We start from the raw sequence: 23482 nt of genomic DNA on the forward strand, positions 1-23482 counted from the left end.
AGCAGAATAAATTGTCAAACGTAATAGATTTTTAAAAATTCTATATGTTGTGTGACATGTAAATGAGTGGGCGTGGCTAGTCTACATGGAATTTAGATGAACTGTTTTGGATTACAGTGTTGAAACATTTGAGTACAGAATAACTCATTAGATTGGGACGTGTGATTGAATGTGTCATTACTGTGGAATAAAACTGTGTAAATTTCCCGGTACTGGGCATCCGCTGTGTAAAACATATGCTGGAATAGTTGACGGTTCATTCTGCTGTGGTGACCCCTGATAAATAAAGGGACTAAGTCGAAGCAAAATGAATGAATGAATGAATGAAATGTGGAAATTGTCAAATGTAAATGATTTTCTAAAATGCTGTGTATACTGTGATATGTAAATGAGTGGGCGTGGCTAGTCTGCAAGATGCTGCCAATGAGACTGTGGAAAAAACTGGTCAGCAATATGAGGTGAAATTTTACATGTGATTTAGATGACTACAGGACTACAGAGTAGAAAAAAATACAGAATAACTCTGTGTACAATATCCCTCAGTAACATAAACATAACACTACAGCCTCTGCTTGGACTAACAGCATCCTCAGGTCCTAATGCCCACCCTCAACACAACCTTAAACAGTCATTCATTAATTTTCTTTCAGCTTAGTCCTTTAATTTATCAGGGGTCACCAACTTATCCAGTATATGTTTTAAGCAGTGGATGCCCCTCCAGCTGCAACCCAGTCCTGGGAAACACCCATGCACTGTTACATTCACACACATACAATTTAACCAATTTAGTTCATTCAATTCCTCTGTGTTTGGACTGTGCGGTTAAAACCGGAGGAAACCCACGCCAACACAGGGAGAACATGCAAACTCCATACTGAAATGCCAACTGGCTAAGCCGGGACTCGAACCAGTGACCTTATTTGCTGTGAGGCCACAGTGCTAACCACTGAGCCACTGTGACACCCCCAACCTTAAACAAGGAAAATTTGAGTAGAATACACAAATAACATGCCGTCATGTCATAAAATGTTTCGTTTTATATAAACACAAGTGTTGTGCATTGCATTATGGGATGTTGATCTCTGAAAATTCAACTCTCCTGTTTAACAAAGTGACTTTTATTGACATTTTAGTAGTAAATATAGATATATTTAGTAGTATATAGAGAAATAAGTGTGTAAAATATTAAAATATTAATATTAAACTATTAAAAATGTCCATAAAGATCACTTTTTCAAGGTTAAAAGTTGTTAGAAGAAAGATCAAGCTCCCATAATGCAATTCAAAAGTATAAATAAACACAAAATATCCTAATTTAGGGATATTTTTTTAACCGTGTGTATAGTGTATGTGTGTAAAAGCCTATCATCGCTTTTCGCTTTAACTGTCTGTTTTCAGCAACAACAGAAATCGTGAGTGACAGTGAGAACAAGTTAATTCTGGTGTCCGATTACAGCTCGCATGCGACTGGCAATGTTATCTGCTGTAGGTGTGTTCAGCAAACTCTCCGGGAACACCTGCGCTGACTCTCCTTTCATCGCCAGTGGATTCCAGCGGGCCGTGTTTTGACACTTTGGTTAATGTAAATTAATGAGCACCGATGCAGACGTAGCCTGAGGCGGCACTGTGAAATAGATAAATGGGGCCGAGCTTGGAGAGACACTTCTCCTTGGGAAAACAATGCGATACTGTAAGTGACACATGCTCAGATTTATGAGACGTATAAAGCAAGCAAAGCTAGGTGGCAAAGCTGACAGAATTTCCACACATACATCTGAGAACCAAGCACTCAAAGGGTATCAGGGTGTAATAGACCAGATATCTCACAGTTCGGATCAAATTATGGGTTTTTAGTCAGATCGGACCATATTTCGGATCAGTCAAAAGGGAAAGAGACAATGACAAAGGTCATTTGTTTTCTATTTATTACAAAAACAGTACTGCAAGAAACGTTTGCTTTCAATAAACAGAACTGTAATTACAGTTACATTAATTGGTTTTAGCTGGTAATTTTCCAGCCTGACCAGCTAAGACCAGGCTGGAAAAGCCTAGAAACCAGCCTGGACATGGCCAAAACCCCTCTAAATCCAGGCTGGTCAACTAACTAAAACCAGCCAATCAGCTTAGGCTGGTTTAAGCTGTTTTTTTCAGTAGGGCCTGACAAAATATAGACCTTTACAGGTGAGATGTGAACTTTCTGCTTCAGTGTGATTTAGATGCCTGTGATGCTTAAAGAGGTCATGCTCTTTTAGTCTTATGTATATGAAGATAGGATAATTGCTCCAAGAGAAGTTTGAGATCATCAAAAAGTGTACACAGCGGCCTCTGGTGGATTTGCAAAACTAAAAACTGTAAGCAGACGTACCTCCATTCACATATTTCGATGTCCCCAGAAATGACTTGGGTACGTATCCGCATTGAGTCTGGGTTGGCAATAGGCATGTGCCGGTATCACATTTTCATGCTGCGATTAATTGATTGAGCTTTTATCACGGTATACGGTATTATCCCGATATTGTAATTTTACTAGAGAAACAGGTAAAAAAAACACAAAAAACTTCAGTTTCGTCAACTTAGTAACTTTAATAACTTTTTAATTAACTAAAAGTACTTCAAACATTTAAATACAAATAAATATAAATAAAACAATACACAATGTAAAAGTAAACTTGAGCAATTATATCAAAGTGAATGTGCAAAGGGAAACCGTCTTCGATCAGCAATCCCTCTGCATTTTTTTTGGAACCCAAATTATTTCCAAACCTCAGAATTTTTTTTTGAAGGGGGATAAATTGTCGGTGCTTCTACATGCGGGGATTGTTTACATCAGAGTGCGCATCAGTTCTGCGCAGCATATACGCAGTGTTTCTTCAAGCGGTTGATGGAAAATAAGCTAAGGCGCGTTCTAAGAATATAAATTCGGATCTATTATTTTTCACGGTATTTTGAAGTGCCCGCGATAACAATATCGTGCATATTCATTACCGTGATTTATCGCATTACCGAATACCGGCACAAGCCTAGTTGGCAACATCATGGCGTTCCTTAGACACAATACTTGTGTTAAAGGACGAGTCACTGCTAAAGTCTACCGAACCATTCCGGAGGACCATGTGCACCCGGCATCTCAGACTGCAGTTTGATTGTCAGTAACAAGCCACTGAAGACCTATTAAAGATCAGCGCTCCATTCATCCCAGCACAAAACAGAGGAGGAAACCGACATGCATCCGTCTGCGCCACAGACGCCACAATAGCGCTAGCTCTGCTTAAGTGACAGCGTTAGCCACAAAAGCAGCGAAAGTGAGAGGTGCTCTTCTTTAAGCCGTATGAAAAGCTTGGAAGAACCACCCCAACAAAGCATTTAATCTGCCCCGCTTTGACCTCTGGCATTATTAAGAGCTTCAGAAGCTTTAATCCAATCAAAATGATTTACTAAAGCCACCCCTGGACCCAGATGACTGACCTGGTTCAAACCCCCGTCACCCCCTGTCCCGAACCGATCTCCCCTTCAATTTAGGCAGGAGGAGGGGGAACCGCAGGGGACGTGGAGTGGCTATTAACAACACAATGGAGAAGAGCCGAGCAGTCGTCCCATCATCATCAGTGGCCCGCTTGGGCTCAAGCCCTCTCCATCAATCTAACAATCGCTGGAGGGTTTATTAAAAGCAATTGGCTGGGCTGACGCCGCCTCTCAGCGTAGCCGCTTATATCCGTATTCAGCCCCTCGTACCCTGACCTCTCGTTTCTCCTGTAGTGACTGATACTACAAATCTGACACTGCTTTTTGTGTTTGTCTGTGTGTGTGTGTGTGTGTGAGTGAAGACACTGGAGTGAATGCAGCAACAGGAAGCCGAAAGCTTATTAAACACATCTCTACTCTTGTGAAAAAATACCAGGGCTGCTTTTTCCATCGCAAGGCCCAAGTAGACCGTAAGAATGATTTTAATGTTGTGTTGTCATTTTAATGGTACAACTGTTTAATAAAACTGTTTTGATACACTGAGTACGTTTACATGGACACCAGTACTCAGATTTTAATACGTTTAAGACAATACTCTTATTAAGAGTCGACCATGTGAACACAGCAATTTTTGATGACCTTAATCTGACTAAAGTCATAATCGAACTAACAGAAATGGAATGAAGACATGTGGAGTAGCTGATTTTAATCGCATTATTGAAGTGCAGTATAGACATGTAAACACCTTAAACTATTACCATCGTGTAGAATTTTCACCGCATTTTGCGACAGGATAGTCCAGGGATGGGCAAACTCGATCCTGGAGGGCCGGTGTCTCTGCATAGTTTTGCACCAACCCTAATCAAACACACCTGCTTGTAGCTTTCTAGTGATCTTGAAGACACTAATTAGGGTGTTCAGGTGTGTTTGATTAGTGTTGGAGCAAAACTCTGCAGGGACACCGGCCCTCGAGGATCGAGTTTGCCCATGCCTGGGATAGTCTATACTAGTGGTGTAGTCCTTGCTATACGCACGTATACTCAGTATGCTTACTTTTTTCCACAAGCTGTTTGGGTATTACCACTTCTAAGGATCAATAATTGAGTATACCCTCGGTATACTCACTTATTTTTCTAATTAAACGTCCCTAATTTTAGTGTATTACTAATTTAAATTCTTACTTAAATATATATATGTGTGTAAATGTATATACCTTTTTCTTTGTTTACCACAAAATGATCTGTTTCTGATCCGACCTAAAATGAAAATCCTAAAATCACCCCTGTACAACAGTATTTCACATTTGTCTTAATCGTGCCTACTGCTACAGGGAACGACACTATATATATGTATATATGTATATGTATATATATATATATGTTTATATATATATATATATATATATATATATATATATGTATATATATATATATATATATGTATATATATATATATATATATATGTATATATATATATATATATATATATATATTATATATATATGTATATATATATATATATATATATATATATATATATATATATATATATATATATATATATGTATATATATATATATATATATATATATGTATATATATATATATATATATATGTATATATATATATATATATATATATATATATATATATATATATATATATAACACTAAAAACAATGAGGCAAAGACTACTCATAAATAGCGTAACAATATGCGATTTAAAAGGGTTACTACTAGTATATCATAGCGACAACAGAAGACAGACTCCTAATAGTTTGGTTTAAAACAAGCATGTACGAATGTGACAATCCGACTCTTGGCTCTTTTAGCTTACCACAAAAAAAAAAAATCTCAATAATTTTGTTGTTCCAACTGATTCTAAATAAGTCGTTTGCACAAGAAGCCAAATTAAAAGATGTGCGTGATTCTATATGGATAACCCCTAACCCATTTTTATCTTTGACCCAGTGATTTCTATAAGATTGTTAAATTGGTAGAGTTGCCAAACAACATTTCCTGTTGCTTACATCCTTCTTTACATCCTGGCTACAGCATTTAACCGTTCACGCTAGCAACTGTGCATGTAATAGATCAATCTTAACAAATATAATCACTTCCAGGTTGTGGCTCACAATCCACAGCTTCGTCTATTATTGTTGGAGCTGCTCCTTTAAGGAGTTTTCAGCCGATTCCAGCCGAATCCACAGCTATCCTTTGTCAAATGCTAGAGCTATATAGGCATGGGACGATAACCATTTTCAAGGTATACCGCTGTTTGGAAAAGTCAAGGTTTTAAAACCGCCAACATATTCTGTAATACCTTTCCTAAGGTGTGTGTAAGATTTTTTTATTTACTTTTTAAAGGACAACAGTATATCCAGTAGAATATCCAAGATGCTGTTTTAAATTGTAAAGAAATCTGTGTTTTTGAAACTAATGAAGACAGCAGAAGTCTATGATTCATTTTCATCATTTAGCCTGACATGTTTACTGCTCCAAAATATCATAAATCTTTCAAAAAATAAAATATATTGTGTATATATATATATATATATATATATATATATATATATATATATATATATATATATATAACACTAAAAACAATGAGGCAAAGACTACTCATAAATAGCGTAACAATATGCGATTAAAAGTGAAACTACTTGTATATAATAGCGACAACAGAAGACAGACTCCTAAAAGTTTGGTTTAAAACAAGCATGCACGAATGTGACAATCAAAAATAATGGCTGACTGATGTTTAAAGGAACCTATTAAATGTAAAGTAATAAGCCAATAAAGAAAGTAAGTAAAAAAGCTGTCTTTCCATGTAAGCACAGGCCCTATTGAGTTAACTTAAATAAAAGTGAACTAAATTGTTGTAACTATTTTGATTGACTCTTTTTTTCAGGATTAAAATGATTATATAAGCTACATACTGTATACATACAGCCAATTGCCAAGGCTAGCTTATATATATATATATATAATATAAAGCTAATGAATCAAAGAAACGTTGACTTTCGTCGTTTATTTGCCTACTTTAAAGTTTGGGTCGGGTGTAATAGTACACCACCTTTTGTTTTAGGACAACACCACTGGTCTATACACATGGCTGTTTGATGCTCTGCACCTACCGTGTGAGTGAACGACCACAGACATCCGCATTGCGAAATGCAGAGTTTTTTTCCCCATGCTGTGTGCGGTACGATGTCTATAGTGAAACATTGCGATGGACGATGGCATCATCGTCTTAAACATCGAATTAATTATTTATGAATAATGAATTAACTCATAACAATTTTAGTTTTTGTAGGCTACCGTTTCAACTCGCATGGTCTTTGTTTTACCCATAACTAGGCCCACATGGAATCAGTGCGTGCAGATTTACGCAGATTTTTAGCTCGTCATTGATTCTGTTTATTTACTTGTGTAAAAGTGTGTAAATTTATATTCATCTAGTTTTTAAATTAATTTCAGTAATATTTTTGACTAATGTCAGTGTGTAAAGTAATATTTTCAGTCTTTAAGTAGGTATATTATTCAAGAGTTCACTCTTAGATGTTGTTTGACAAATGTTAGCATGTTTGGCATGCTGTCCCGGGAGAGAACCCTGAGCTCGGAGATAGTTGAGCCCAGGGCTCCCGCCTGGTCAATAGAACATGTGAGGGGAGTACGAGATCAGGTGGTTCTCGAGAGCTCCCCATGGTAAAGGAGGAAAGGAGGAGAAGGAATGGATGTTCTTCGGAAAATGAAGGTAAGGGAGTAGTTCTAGCTAGGCTACTTATAGTGAGTTTGGATTAATCTGATTGGCTAACTAATGATTGTAGATGGGTGACCAGCTGCAGTCAATCACATCACATGCTCCTCTCGAAATTAAGCTGCGGTCACACTGGGCTTTGTGTGTGCGAAATTCTGTCGTACAGCGCTGCGAAAAGGGGCGGGATTAAACAAGATGATTAGACATTTAAAAAAGCCAGCGATTGCTCCATGTTTTAAATTTCTGTCCAGAGAGGTCCTGTTTTAATCCTCGATTGGTCTCACGCAGTCAAGTGATGCGATTTCGCAGGTCACAGTTCACCAAGCTTGAACTTTGCACTGCAGCGGCATGCGAAACTTGACGCATGACCTTGCGTTTCCAGTCTGATGCATTTGTGTGCGTATGAATGGAAGTCTATGGGAGGAAAAGCCCAGTGTGACCGCAGCTTCAGTTTGTTACTAAATTAAATGTGTGTGTTTACATTCAGCCCATTTAAATAGTTTGAACATTCATTCATTTTCCTTCAGCTTAGTCCCTTATTCATCAGGGGTCGCCACAGCGGAATGAACCACCAACTTATCCAGCACATGTTTTACACAGCGGATGCTCTTCCAGGTGCAACACAGTACTGGGAAACACCCATACACACTCATCTCATCTCACTCGTCGCCAAGTTTGAAACAATTTTGCAAAAATAAATGTTTTCAGCGGAGATAAAAGCGTTTAAACAATAGCACTAATGATGTTCACCTTAGCAAAACATTACCAAAACTCTGTAGCTTCAGTAGTAAACAACAAACAGTTTTGTAAACAACAAAAGTGGTTGCAAACAATTTATTTAAGCTGAATTTAAACAAATTAAGTTGAACGTTACTAAATTAAATGTGTGTGTTTACATTCAGCCCATTTAAATAGTTTGAACATTCATTCATTTTCCTTCAGCTTAGTCCCTTATTCATCAGGGGTCGCCACAGCGGAATGAACCACCAACCAATCCAGCACATGTTTTACACAGCGGCTGCTCTTCCAGGTGCAACGCAGTACTGGGAAACACCCATACACACTCATTCGCACACACACACTCATACACTACGCCAATTTAGTTAATCCAATTCCCCTATAGCGCATGTGTTTGGACTGTGGGGGAAACTGGAGCACCCGGAGGAAACCCTGAGCCACCGTGCTGCCTAGTTTGGAACAATTTTGCAAAAACAAATGTTTTCAGCGCAGATAAAAGCGTTTAAAGAATAGTACTAATGATGTTCACCTTAGTACAACATTACCAAAACTCTGTAGCTTCAGTAGTAAACAACAAACAGTTTTGTAAACAACAAAAGTAGTTGCAAACAATTTATTTAAGCTGAATTTAAACAAATTAAGTTAAACGTTACTAAATTTAATTTGTGTGTTTAAATTCAGCCCATTTAATTGGTTGTCAAAATTAATTCATTTTCCTTCGGCTTAGTCCCTTTATTCATCAGGGGTTTTCACATAGCGGAATGAACCGCCGACTTATCCAGCATATGTTTTACACAGTGGATGCCTTTCCAGCTGCAACCCATTACTGGGAAACACCCATACACACTCATTCACACACATTCATACATTACGGCCAATTTAGTTCATTCAATTCCCCTATAGCGCATGTGTTTGGACTGTGGGGGAATCCGGAGCACCTGGAGGAAACCCTGAGCCACCGTGTCGCCAAGTTTGAAACAATTTTGCAAAAATAAATGTTTTCAGCGCAGATACAAGCGTTTAAACAATAGCGCTAATGATGTTCACCTTAGCAAAACATTACCGAAACACTGTAGCTCAAGTAGTAAACAACAAACAGTTAGTTAGGATTTTTTAAAACTGAAAATACACCCTAAAATGTACCTAAAATGTACCGTGTTATGCACAGACTTGTGCTTTCGACAAGAATCCCAACTGATTAAAGCCCAAAACAACACATTCATAACTTCACCTTAGATAAACACACACGTTGGCAATGTAAATCCATTTTGAGCGCGCTGTGAAGTATGTCTGTTACACACACACACACACACACACACACGCACACAGAAAACGTCAGTGTGAGAATGCATTCGTTTTAACTGTGCCGGGACAAATGCAGTGAGAAATGTGGGGATTCCCTTTGACAGAAACAAACCAAACACGTCCCACCCACTTTACACGCGCGCACCGCTACATCTGTACGAGCTGTCATAGTCCGGTGCACCTGACTAATGGCCATTGAGAGCCGGATTACAGAGCGGCAAATAAATAATGAGCGCAGAACAACAGGGTAATCTCAGCAATCAGAGCGGTGTGCAAACACGGGGCTTTTGCTGTACCCGAGAAGCCGTAATGTTACATAGCCACAAAGAAGCACTGAGTGAAATATGATTTTCATGTAGCTTTCATTATGGGGTGGATAAAGAGAGCTCACATTCCTGTCTTTAAAACTATATGTGTGTTTAAATTATTAGGGATTTTTTGATCTATAATAAATAAGGCTTAGAGAAAAAGAGTCACATGCACAATCATTGTATTAAAGGGATAGTTCACACAAAAATGAATACTCTTATCGTTTACTCACCCTTTACTTGCTCAAAACCTATCTTTCTTTCTTTCTCTGTTGAACACAAAAGAAAAGAAGAAGCTCAGATAAGTCTTGAACAAGTAAACGGTGAGTAAATGATGACAGAGTTTTCATTTTCACATTCACTATTTTTTAATATGTGCATTTCGCTTACAGCTGAACTGAATTTTTGTTTCTTTTTCAAACACAGTGGTCTCTTGCTATAACACAGTTCACTTTTCGTGGCCTCGCAGTTTCGCCGATGTTTTTCCGTGCAATTTGACATGCTTTTTTTTTCTACTGCGCATTGTGTTCTGCGTTCTGATTGGCTGTAGACCACTGTCAATCAATGTGCGCCGTGTCTCCTGAACAGCACAATGCGTTCAGCTCACCAAATGTACATTGAATCTCTGATCGCTAGCAGTGTGACTAAAGTGCTGTGCTGTGTGTCTGCAAGTTTTCTCCACACAATGTCGACGAAACGTTGACGTAGACAAAGGCACCTACGGTAGCATTCAAAAGGCAGAGGAAGATGCTAACCATCGCACAAAAAGTTGAACATCTGGACATGCTAAAGGAAGGTAGAAGTTACGCGGCTGTGGGGCGCCATTTTGAAATAAACAAATGAAGATCACATGGTTTGGATCTTTGGGTTCATTTTATAATACTGGATTTTTCTAGAGTGTTTAAACAAGAGAGAAAAGTGTGAAAATGTTAATGCCTTTCTGAGAAAAGTGTATAAAGCGCATAGTTAGGGGTTTTACAGCCTTAAAACATCTAGAATAATTAATAAATAAAGCCGACTACTTTACGAATTTCGCCTATTGTGGGTTATTTTTTCAGAACGTAACTCCCACGATAAACGAGGGACCCTTGTATTTCCTAATTTATGTTTAACAGAGCAAGAAATTTTTCACAGTATTTCCTATAATATTTTTTCTTCTGGAGAAAGTCTTATTTCGGCTAGAATAAAAGCAGTTTTTAATTTTTTAAACCATTTTAAGGTCTTTATTATTAGCCCCCTTAGGCAATATTTGTTTTGGATTGTCTCCAGAACAAACCACTGTTATACAATGACTTGCCTAATTACCCTAACTTGCATTATTAACCTAGTTAGCCTAGTTAAGCCTTTAAATTGCATACTTATAATGCACATGCTAATAAACTATTTTACTACAAAACCCAACTTTAACCCCTTAAAAGACATTTTTTGTGTTTAAAAGACATCTAATAGACATCCAAACGTCGACTTCTTAGCTAAAACGAGGTAAAATGTGGGCGAAAATCTAAAATAAAGGTTTAAGAAAAAAGTCATTTGAGGTCTATTTTTGGACCATTGTTAGATTATCGTTGACTTATTATTGTTTTAGCCAAGAAGTCTGGATGTTTAGATGTCTATTAGATGTCAATTAAGCACAAAATCATATTGGTAGGCCCTAAGCACACCTTAAATTTCATCACTCATTTTCCTTCTGCTTAGTCCCTTATTTATTAGGGGTTGCCACAGCGGAATGAACCGCCAACTATCCCGGCATATGTTTTACGCAGCGGATCCCCTTCCAGCCGCAACCCAGTACAGGGAAACACCCATACACTTTCACATTCATATGAAACATATGTCCAGGATATGTTTCACGTAGAGGACGCCCTTCCAGCTGCAACCCAGTACTGGGAAACACCCATACACTCTCATATTCACACACACACTCATACGCTTCAGCCAATTTACTTTATTCAATTCCCTAATAGCGCATGTGTTTAGACTGTGGGGAGAAGCGGAGCACCCGGAGGAAATGCACACCAACATGGGGAGAACATGCAAACTCCACACAGAAATTCCAGCTGGTCCAGACGGGATTCGAACCAGCGACCTTCTGGTTGTGAGGCGACTCTGCTAACCACTGAGCCACCGTGCCTTAAATTTATTATTATTTATTTATCCGAAGCAACTTACAAATGATAAAGAACGACCAAAATATCGATGCTTCGACGAGTCTAAGTAAGTTTAGCAGTTTTTTTATTAACTTTGCACAAGAGTCTTTGTAAGAAAGTGTCTGGTGCACATGGAGAGGAACGTGTGTGTCTCCTACAGGTGGTTTGTCAAACCCACTCAACTGAATGAAGCACACTCAGAATTGCAAAGTGTTAATAAGAAGATGTCTGGCGCACATGCAGAGAATATCATGCACACTGTAAAAATGATCTGTAAAATAGCAGTTTTCCTTATTTTGTGATTCATGTTTTTATTTTCCCCTGTTTATTTATGCTTTTGAATTGCATTATGGGAGCTTGATCTTTCTCCTAGCATCTTTTAATCTCTAAAACTTCCAAAAAGTGACTTTTATGAACATTTTTAATAGTGTAAAGTGCTATATCGTCTGTGTTGGTGTTGTATATTACACTACAAAAACCTTGTAATAAACTGCCAGCTTATTTTCTCTTATTTTACTTTCTCTACACATTATTTCTTACACATTATATTATTTTAAACTACTAAAATGTCAATAAAAGTCACTTTATTAAACTATAGAGTTGAATTTTCAACATCAAAAGTCGACAGAGCAAAGATCAACATCCCATAATAAACACTTGTGAATCACGAAATACAGGAACTGCTCACTAACAGATATTTTTTACAGTGGAGTTACAAAATAAATCCATCTTGTGATTAAAACCACCAAACGAAGAGCATGTAGAGTCAACTAATTTCACTAATCTCATTTTAGGCCTACCTTTATCCAGCACTGGTCCGAAGATGGCCAGGTTGTCATTGATTGTAGTGCAGTTCCATCGGCGGCCCCGAAACTGATGCTGACACTCCTGGATGCCGATTTTGACGCCCTCCGCCACGCTAGGCATGATCTCCACATAGTTGCGGCAGAAGCGGAGCTGTTTGGGGACCAGGCCGGGAATTGAGCTACACATAATGGGCTGCGTACCCAGAGAGGTGTACTGGTGTCCAACTGCCAGAGACCTGCAGACGGAAACACAACAGAGGTCAGCGATCCACTGGTGCATCATTGGATGAACATATTAAATCAACCATTAACATGAGTGGTTTAACATGCATAGAAAGCATGCTGAAGTGTGTGTGTGTGTGTGTGTGTGTGTTTCAAATGTTATTTACTAGTGAAGTATGCACTGCGCTCTTGGGAATTTAAATTTTGGTGCGTAAATCTTCATGTTCAAATCATCATGCGTAATGTTCATTCATTCATTTTCCTTCAGCTTAGCCCCTTATTTATCATTGGTCACCACGGCGGAATGAACCGCCAACTATCCCGGCATATGTTTTACGCAGCGGATTCCCTTCCAGCTGCAACCCGGTACAGGGAAACACCCATACACTTTCACATCCACACTCATACACTACAACCAATTTAGCTTATTCAATTCACCTATTGCACATGTGTTTGGACTGTGGGGGAAACCGGAGGAAACCCACGCCTACATGGGGAGAACATGGAAACTCCACGCTAAAATGCCACCTGATCCAGACTCAAACAAGCGGCCTTCTTGCTGAGAGGCCACTGTGCTGACCACTGAGCCACTGTGCCACCCCAAATGTAATATCTTGATCTGATTTTTCCCCTGAGCCTGATTATAGCTACTTTTATTTTAAACCTTCACTGCAGTAAACAAGGAAACATCTAGATCTTCATTTTTTGCTAATCATTTATAAATGGCTAAATGTCTATAACCTCGATAATTTACTCATCATTAACTCACCCTCAATTTGAACTAAGTCATTCTGTTGAACACAAGAAGATATTCAGAAGAATGATAGAAACGGGTAACCATTCATTCCACAGTCATGCAGTCAATGGGTGCCAGTTTTGTCTTTTACATACATTTTCATTTTTTATGCAGACGATACCCAAGCTTATGGGCCCTATCATACTCCCGGCGCAATGCGGCGCAAGGCGGGACGCAATTGTTGTTTGCTAGTTTCAGCTTGCCGCAAGAGTCGTTTTGACGTTTTGCAGCACGCTGTTTAAATAGCAAACGCTCATATGTGCGCCCATAGGCGTTCTGGTCTAAAAAAAAGGAGGTGTGTTGAGGCACATTGCTGGCGTGTTGCTAATTTGAGAAACTATAATAGACTGTTCTATAGACCAGAACAAAGCCGGTCTTTAGTCCAGTGCAGAGCGCGTTAGTTGTGCGCCTCGCTTACACACTGCTTAATACACACAAGATGTACAGCAATACGCAAATATCTTTACAAATGAAAAAGAATTAAAATATTAAGGAAATACATATAATATAATAAGGATATATAGGATATAAATTTAAAGGATTAAAATATTACAAAACATAAAATTTGCAAATTATATGGGGGGGGGGGGGGTTCAGTTTATTCATATCAATTAGCTTTTTTTATAATGTTATTATTATTAGCAGTATTATTCATTATCTGCATATTTATATTTGTTTTTATTAAAACAAGCTTAGATTTGTCCACCTGTCAGGTTTTAGACCATATGGGGCACAGCATGTGTGTTTGGATATAACTTTTTGACCACACTTCGTTATTATTGTTCATTTATTCGTTTGCTGGAAATTAGAACTGAATTTGGAAATAGTTTTGAAACAAATCTTTGCGCTTAACAAACGAAATTAATTATGTATAAGCTAATGGATGTCTGTGCGTACAAGAAGTTTCCCTATCCACAAAGGTGAAAGTGAAAGTAAACAATGAGGAGGCTCATCTCTCATTCTCTCGCTGCAGATACTCTGTTGAACTGTTTTCTTGCTATAGTGACATGCTCAGTTTTTCCACTTACAAAGTCCGCCATGTAAATAGCAAATGCGCTATGGCGCGACGCAACTGATTCTTAAAGGGAATGGGAGATGAGACTCTGATTGGTTTATTCTCAAAACACACCTATAACTCATTACGAGAATAAGCTCAACCCTGTTAGACCATGCGCCATTGCGCAATGTGGATTTTTCCATCCTTAAAATACTAAAAGTGTATTCTGACATGCCCTTAATGCTTTTGCGCCCTGCGCTTCGCACTTTTTATTTATTATTATTATTATTATTATTATTATTATTATTATTATTATTTTACAGCGAAAGGAAACTGTACACTTTACCGTGTAAAGTGGAGAAAGGTGAAGGGTGAGTAAATGACTCATTTGTGGGTGAACTTTTCCTTTAAGAGTGTAAGTTATTTTTTGATTTATTACATAATACAGAAAGTTTTAGTTAAAATTTATTCTAAAGGAATATTTCACCCCAAAAATTCAACTCTATCATCTTTTACTTACCCTTAATTTTAAGGGTAAGTCATTCTGTTGAACCTAAAATAAGATATTCTGAAGAATGTTAGAAACGGGTAACCACTGACTTCCATAGTTGGAAGGAAAAAAAAACATGAAGTCAATGGGTGGGTACCCGTTTGCACCATTAATCTAAACAATTTTTTTGTCTTTTAAAGAGGAATGAATCAAGTGCAGGGTGAATAAATGACTCATTTTAGGATGAACTATCCCTTTAAGAGGTAAGTTATTTTCTGATTTATTATTCTGAAGTTGCCTTGAAACCATCAAGCATAAAGCACAATACAAATAAAAGACTTAACATGACCAACAAATTGGTCAACGCACCAGATTTCACAACAAGTCTAGCAGCCACAAATACTAGTTTAAAACTGAACTCATGCTAGTCATGCAAGCCTGTACATGGAGGTTTGCTGGTGGTCTCTATGACTCAATGCCTCCAGTAAAGATGACTTACCAAGGTATGAGTGGTGTTCTTACTGGTTTAGCTGGTTGAAGGGATAGTGCATACAAAAATACTGGCTCACTGTTTACTCTTCCTCAAGTGGTTCCAAACCTTTCTAAGTTTCTTTCTTCTGTTGAACAAAAAAGAAGATATTTTGAAGAATGCTGAAAACTGGTAACCATTGACTTCCATAGTAGGAAAATCAAATACTATGGAAGTCAATGGGTAATGGTTTCCAGCTTTCTTCCAAATGTCTTCTTTTGTAATCAACAGCAGAAAGAAACTCAAACAGCGATGCTTTTCCCAAAACTACCGACACATGTCATGAATGTGAATGAGATTTTATGTATGCTTATGACAACTGTCATTAAGGGCCCTATCATACACCCGGTGTATGTAATTTAGTTATTTTTATTACAGTTTAGTTGAGTGATTTACCGATTGACAATTGTATGGTCTCTTCTTAGTGCACTTCAAAAGCCATTTTGAGCAAAGCAGTGGCTTTTGAAGAGAGGTGACTTATTATTTACATTCCAATACAAAATCTGTTACAAGATTGGGAAAACAAAACATATACGCTATAGTACATGCATACAGCGGGGGAAATCAGTATTGAGCGCTTCACAATTTTTCTCAGAAACATTTTTCTAAACGTGCCGTTGACTTTTCACCGGATGTTGGTAACAACCAAAGAAATCCATATATGCAAAGAAAACAAATCTAATTAGTTCACAAATGAAGTTCTGTGTAAGGAAACGACACAGGCAGAAAGTGTCGAACACATGAAGAAAGGGAGGTGTAGTTCAGCAGTGAAAGCCCAGACAGCAGCTGAAATCTCTCAGTAGTTCTTCAGCAACCCTTCCTCAGTGTAAATCAACATCAGCTGCTTCAGATGAAACCAGGGTGACATGGTGGCTCAGTGGTTAGCACTGTCGCCTCACAGCAAGAAGGTCACCGATTCGAGCCCCAGCTGGGTCAGTTTGCATTTCTGTGTGGAGTTTGCATGTTCTCCCCATGCTGGTTTCCTCCGGGTGCTCCGGTTTCCCCCACAGTCCAAACACATGCACTATTGGAGAATCGGATTAACTAAATTGGCCGTAGCGTATGAGTGTGTGTGTGAATGAGTTGTGTATGGGTGTTTCCCAGTACTGGGTTGCATCCACTGTGTAAAACATGTGCTGGATAAGTTGGCGGTTCATTCCGCTGTGGCACCCCTGATAAATAAAGAGACTAAGCTGAAGGAAAATGAATAAATAATTGAAAGGATGGAAATATGTTTCAGATAAATACAGAGCAAAAAAACAGACCGAGGCAAGCAAACAAACTAATTGTTAATTACTCACATGAAAAAATAAATATATATATATAAATATAAGAGTATAGTACAGTATAGCAATGTACATACAGCACCAACAGCTCGCAAGCTTTCCACAACATTGCAATGGAAAACCAAGTGAAAAAGCGTGTCGGCGCATGTCGCATCTGAAACCCTGTGTCATCAAAGAACAGCGGAGTTGAAACTAACACAAGTCAAGCGTCCTGTGATGCTCAGCCAGACCCGAGTGCACTGTGTCATTACAGCCTATTTCACTTTTTGGACACTTTTAAGGATGTCAGTGGCCCTTAATGACAAGGTGCCTGTCCCGCAGCGTGAATCCTTGATCAAGCGTCTCCTGTCTACTACTCGGGGCTCTTTCATGTTTGTTTACCACTTAGCAACGTGTTGTGGTGTTATATTCTGAGCTCCTCCCCACAAAGAGTAGAAGATCTTCAATGCCTTTTGACAGGTTCAAACAACACAATAGTTCCTCTTGGCGTTGTACATACAGTTGAAGTCTGAATTATTAGCGCCTTTGTATATCCCCCCCCAATTTCTGTTTAATGGAAAGAAGATTTCTTTTCAACACATTTCTATTCTTTTCAAGATACTAGTATTCAGCTTAAAGGCTTAACTAGGTTAATTATATATATATATAACAGTGGTTTGTTCTGTAGACAATCAAAGAAAAAATTGCTAATAATATTGACTTTAAAATGTTTTAAAAAAATTAAAAACTGATTTTATTCTAGCCAAAATAAAACAAATAAGACTTTCTTCAGAAGAAAAAATATTATAGGAAATACTGTGAAAAATTCCTTGCTTTATTAAACATCATTTGGGAAATATTTGAAAAAGAAACTTCACAGGAGGGCGAATAACTCTGGCTTCAACTGTATACGATGGCCAAAGACGGATTGATCTCCTCCTTTTGGGACCTGGAGTTCATCCACAAACATTAACGCTTTGATGCTGTAATTTGTGGAAAATTACACCGTTCTGGCTATTTGGGCTGAATTTGTAAATGATACACCCTAAACGTGAGTGCTGTAAATATACACTCCCTGGCCACTTTATTAGGTACACCTTACTAGTACCGGGTTGGACTCACTTTTGCTCTCTGAACTGCCTTAATCCTTCGTGGCAGAGATTCAACAAGGTACTGGAAATATTCCTCAGAGATTTTGCTCCATATTGACATGATAGCATCACGCTGCAGATTTGTCTGCTGCACATCCATGATGTGAATCTCCCATTCCACCACATCCCAAAGGTGCTCTATTGGATTGAAATCTGGTGAATGTGGAGGCCGTTTGAGTACAGTGAACTCATTGTCGTGTTCAAGAAATCAGTCTGAGATGATTCACGCTTTATGACATGGTGCGTTATCCTGCTGGAAGTAGTCATCAGAAGATGGAGACACTGTGGTCATAAAGGGATGGACATGGTCAGCAATAATACTCAGAGGGGCTGTGATGTTGACATGATGCTCAATTGGTACTAATGAGCCCAAAGTGTGACAAGAAAATATCCCCCACACCATTACACCACCACCACCACCAGCCTGAACCGTTAATGCAAGGCAGGATGGATATATGCTTTCATGTTGTTGATGCCAAATTCTGATCCGAGCATCCGAATGTGGCAGCAGAAATGGAGACTCGTCAGACCAGGCAACGTTTCTCCAATCTTCTATTGTCCAGTTTTGGTGAGCCTGTGTGAATTGTAGCCTCAGTTTCCTGTTCTTAGCTGACAGGAGTGGCACCCGGTGTGGTCTTCTGCTGCTGTAGCCCATCTGCCTCAAGGTTGGACGTGTTGTGTGTTCAGAGATGCTCTTCTGCAGACCTCGGTTGTAACGAGTGCTTATTTGAGTTACTGTTGCCTTTCTATCAGCTGGAACCAGTCTGGCCATTCTCCTCTGACCTCTGGCATCAACAAGGCATTTGCGCCCACAGAACTGCCGCTCACTGGATATTTTCTCTTTTTCAGACCATTCTCTGTAAACCCTAGAGATGGTTGTGTGTGAAAATCTCAGTAGATCAGCAGTTTCTGAAATACTCAAACCAGCCCATCTGGCAACAACAACCATGCCACGTTCAAAGTCACTTAAAACCCCTTTCTTCCCCATTCTGATGCTCGGTTTGATCTGCAGCAGATCGTCTTGACCATGTCTACATGCCTAAATGCATTAAATTGCAGCCATGTGACTGGCTGATTAGAAATTTGCGTTAACAATCAGTTGGACAGGTGTACCTAATAAAGTGGCCGGTGAGCGTATGAGTGGAAAGAAACCAAGGATCTGTAAATATGTGCTTTCAGATCATCTGCAGATCATTTACAGACGCACTGAAAAAATTATTCATTGAATTTACTTATTTTTTTTAAGGTATGTGTTTGCAAACTATTTAAAAGGGATCGTTCAACTTACTTTCTTTGTTAAAATTCAGCCCATACACTGGGCTGACAAAAGTCTTGTCTTTGATCTCAGTTGTAAGAGCAACAAATAATAACTTGACTTCTAGTTGATCATTTGGACTTCTAGTTGATCAAGTGGCAGAAGATTTTTTTTCTGTTGAACTGCATCCCAATAATTATAAATACTGCAGAAGACCTACTGGAACCTGCAAGGACTAAAGATTCTCATAAAAATCAGTCAAGTTTGGTGAAGGAAAAATCATGGTTTGGGGTTACATTCAGTATGGGGCGTGCGAGAGATCTGCAGAGTGGATGGCAACATCAACAGCCTGAGGTGTCAAGACATTTGTGCTGCCCATTACATTACAAACCACAGGAGAGGGCGAATTCTTCAGCAGGATAGCGCTCCTTCTCATACTTCAGCCTCCACATCAAAGCTCCTGAAAGCAAAGAACGTCAAGGTGCTCCAGGATTGGCCAGCCCAGGCATAAGATATTAACATTATTGAGCATGTCTGGGGTAAGATGGAGGAGGCATTGAAGATGAATCCAAAGAATCTTGATGTACTCTGGGAGTCCTGCAGGAACGCTTTCTTTGCCATTCCAGATGACTTTATTAATCAGTGATTTGAGTCATTGCAGAGATGTATGGATGCAGTCCTCCAAGCTCATGATGGAGTCAGACACAATATTCATTCTGTTTCCACTGCAGCATGACCACATATTCTATACTGGACATTATTTCTGTTCAGTGATGAGACTTTTGTTTAACTAAAGTCAGACCTTACTGTCCTAATTAAATAAGTAAAAATCAAGGCATGATCATATTTTATTGTGGTCAAATAAATGTAATCTAGAGGCCTTTGCCTTTCATTTAAGCCACTTCTGATACCAAATGATCAACTAGAAGTCAAGTTAGCATTTGTTGTTCATAAAACTTGGATAGACAACATGACTTTTGTCAGGTAGTGTTTAAATTGTTCAGTGTGAAGCGCTCTCAATTAGCAGTGTGTGTTGACCTGTGTTACAGAGCTGATTACTAATCACAGCAAGCAGCCCCTCGGTGACCCCTCAACCGGCAGCGATTACACCCGAAGGGCCCGTCTCAATGACAAAGACTAGCACACTCCCTCGTCAGCTGACGGGACACTAACCAGTTCCTATACCTGCTGCATTCCTCAACACTTCCTCCCAGCCATTGTTCTGGAGGGAAGTCATGGATCTCTGGCTGACCTACATCAAACCTGACGGCCTGAAGCAAATTAGGGGAAAATGCTGAATACTTGCAGCTTAAATTAAAAGTTCTGCATGATTTTAGCTGCAATTGTTCAGGACATTTTTTCGGGGGAAACTTAATTTTATTAAGTTTAATCCACTTAAATTTGTTCCGTTAATTTAATGGATTTGCGTTGTTTTATAGTGATCTCAACTTATATCAGTTAAACAGACTAAAAATGTTAAGTTGAACTTCGTATAACTAAAAAACATTAGTTGAAATGTGATTAATTTAATAATATAAGTTAAAGTAGGGGTGGCACGGTGGCACAGTGGTTAGCACTCTCGTCTTACAGCAAGAAGGTCGCTGGTTTGAGTCTCGACTTGGCCAGTTGGCATTTCTGTGGGTGTTGATTTCCTACGGGTGCTCCGGTTTCCCCCACAGTCCAAACACATGCGCTATAGGTGAATTTAATAAGCTAAATGTGTCTGAATGAGTGTGTATGGGTGTTTCCCAGTACTGGATTGCAGCTGGAAGGGCATCCGCTGCTTAAAAAAAAATTCTGGAACAGTTGGCGGTTCATTCCGCTGCGACGACCTCTGAAATAGAGACTAAGCTGATATATATTGCGATATGAATACAAATCCACCAGATAGACTGAATAGCTCAATTTGGAACCAAACAAATCTTGAATTTAGATTGATTTGGGTGGTTTTGTAAGGATGTAAATCATATATAAAAGGAATAAACACATTGCAAGTAAGAATTATTACAAAAGAGCAAAGAAAATGGCAATTATGCAGTGCTTTTTGATTTTTGAAGAGTCAAACAGTATTCAGGTACAGAAATTGAATAATGAAATGTAAAAGAACACTGTATATTCTTTATTGAATTAATAATTCAGCTAAATTATTCTTCACTTAAGTTACAAACTTAGTACATTTTTGTGCTTTAAATTCTCTTAAAATGCCTTTCAAGAGTTCCCACTTAGATATTCTTGGCGTATAACGCAGGTTTGGCATGCTGTCCCAGGAGAGAACCCTGAGCTCGGAGATATTTGAGCCCAGGGCTCCCGCCCGGTCGTTAAGCATATCAGGAGATCCGAGATCAGGTAGGTCTCGAGAGCTCCCCCTTTAGAAAAGGGCGGAAAAGGAGGAGATGGGGTGGAAAGGGGGATTCTTCCAAACGAAGATAGAGCAGTAGGGAGAAAATGATCCATTTATAGTAAACTAGGATCACTCTGATTGGATTATTACTGATTACAGATGAGCGGCCAGACGTGCTCAATCATATCACGTGCTCCTCTCGAAATTAGTTTATGAAACTTCACTTAAAACACACATGCAAATGATAAAGTTTCACTCTGCTATGGTTATACTTTGCAATGACTCCACAAACCTCATGTTTTCTCAATTGTTGTGCTGATCAACTATAATCCCTCAACATTGCATATTCTGACTATTGCGGACACACACATTGCGATATCGATGCTGAAACGATATATTGTGCAGCCCTAATAAAACATTTGCTGACTTATGTCATATTTTTTTACTGGGAAAATATGAGATATTGCTGTTGAGTAGTTTTGTTTTTATAATATAACATTTCCCTAGAGAAAAGCTATTCTTATTCGCTTAAAAAAATGATGTATGGAATGATCATAATAAAATAAACTGGTAATAATGGACATTTTTCTGATTTAATAAACTGTCAATTGGTGCAATCATTATCATTTATTCATTCATATACTTTTTGGCTTAGTCCCTTTATTAATCTGGGGTCACCACAGCGGAATGAACCGCCAACTTATCCAGCATTTTTGTTGTATGCAGCGGATGCCTGTCCAGTTGCAACCCATCACTGGGAAACACATACACACTTATTCACACACACATACACTACGGACAATTTAGCCTACCCAATTCACCTGTACTGTACTGTACTGTCCAATTCTTTGGACTGTGGGGGAAACTGGAGCACCCGAAAGAAACCCACGCGAACGCAGGGAGAACATGCAAACTCCACACAGAAACGCCAACAACCGAGGCTCGAACCAGCGACCTTCTTGCTGTGAGGCGACAGCACTACCTACTGCGCCATTGCGTCTCCCGGTGCAAATATTATAAAATATATATTTATACAATCTTTTTTTGTTAAATCAAATAGGATTGTGCGGTCATCTCAATGTATATCAATTAAACAGACTGAAGCTATTAAGTTAATCTTTGCATAACTGAAAAACATTAGATGAAATCTGATTAACTTAATAAAATAAGTTAAAGTAATGAAAAACAAACATTTGTTGACTTTTTGTCAGATTTTTTACAACGCACGATTCTGGGAAAATATACGATGTTGCTGTTGCGTATTGCGAGAGCGTTCTTTTACAATATAATATTTATTAACTTAAAACAATGATTTTTTTTGTGATCATGCTAAAAAACGGTAATAACAGATATTTTTCTTATCTAATAAACTGTCAATTGGAAAAACATTGTAATATATATATATATATATATATATATATATATATATATATATATATATATATATATATATATATATATATATATATATATATATATATATATATATATATAGTTAAATCAAACAACTTTTTGTAGTCATCTCAACTTCTATCAATTAAAGAGACTTAAAATATTAAGTTAAACGTTGTATAACTGAAAAACATTAGATGAAATCTGATTAACTTTATAAAATAAGTTAAAGTACCATAAAAACATTTGTTGACTTTTTGTCAGATTTTTTACAGCGCATGATACTGGGAAAATATGCGATGTTTCTGTTGAGTGTTTTTTTGTTTTTTACGATATAACACTTCCCTAGAGAAAAGCAATTTTTTTTAAACTACCCAGGTTCTGCAGGTTGTAACGTCCCGAATTTTGGTTGCCAATCTTAAGCCAATTGTAATGGATTGTTTTGGTTCAATTTGGAATTTCCCCAACCAGGGGACCAGAGCCCAGGGGACCAGAGTGAGTGCTCCGACTTGCCC

The 23482-nt window shown here is 38.3% G+C and overlaps 1 protein-coding gene across 1 annotated transcript in view; it reads right to left on the bottom strand.

Moving 5' to 3' along the window:
• Positions 1 to 23482, bottom strand: part of wnt3a (wingless-type MMTV integration site family, member 3A) — a 52356-nt gene that overhangs the window by 12465 nt on the left and 16409 nt on the right. Inside the window, exon 2 of the mRNA XM_056470989.1 lies at positions 12524 to 12765. Within this exon, the coding sequence (XP_056326964.1) occupies positions 12524 to 12765 (242 nt within the window). The remainder of the gene's footprint in view (positions 1 to 12523; positions 12766 to 23482) is intronic.

The sequence above is a fragment of the Danio aesculapii genome, chromosome 2 (assembly GCF_903798145.1).
Source record: "Danio aesculapii chromosome 2, fDanAes4.1, whole genome shotgun sequence".
NCBI classification, from domain to species: Eukaryota; Metazoa; Chordata; class Actinopteri; order Cypriniformes; family Danionidae; genus Danio; species Danio aesculapii.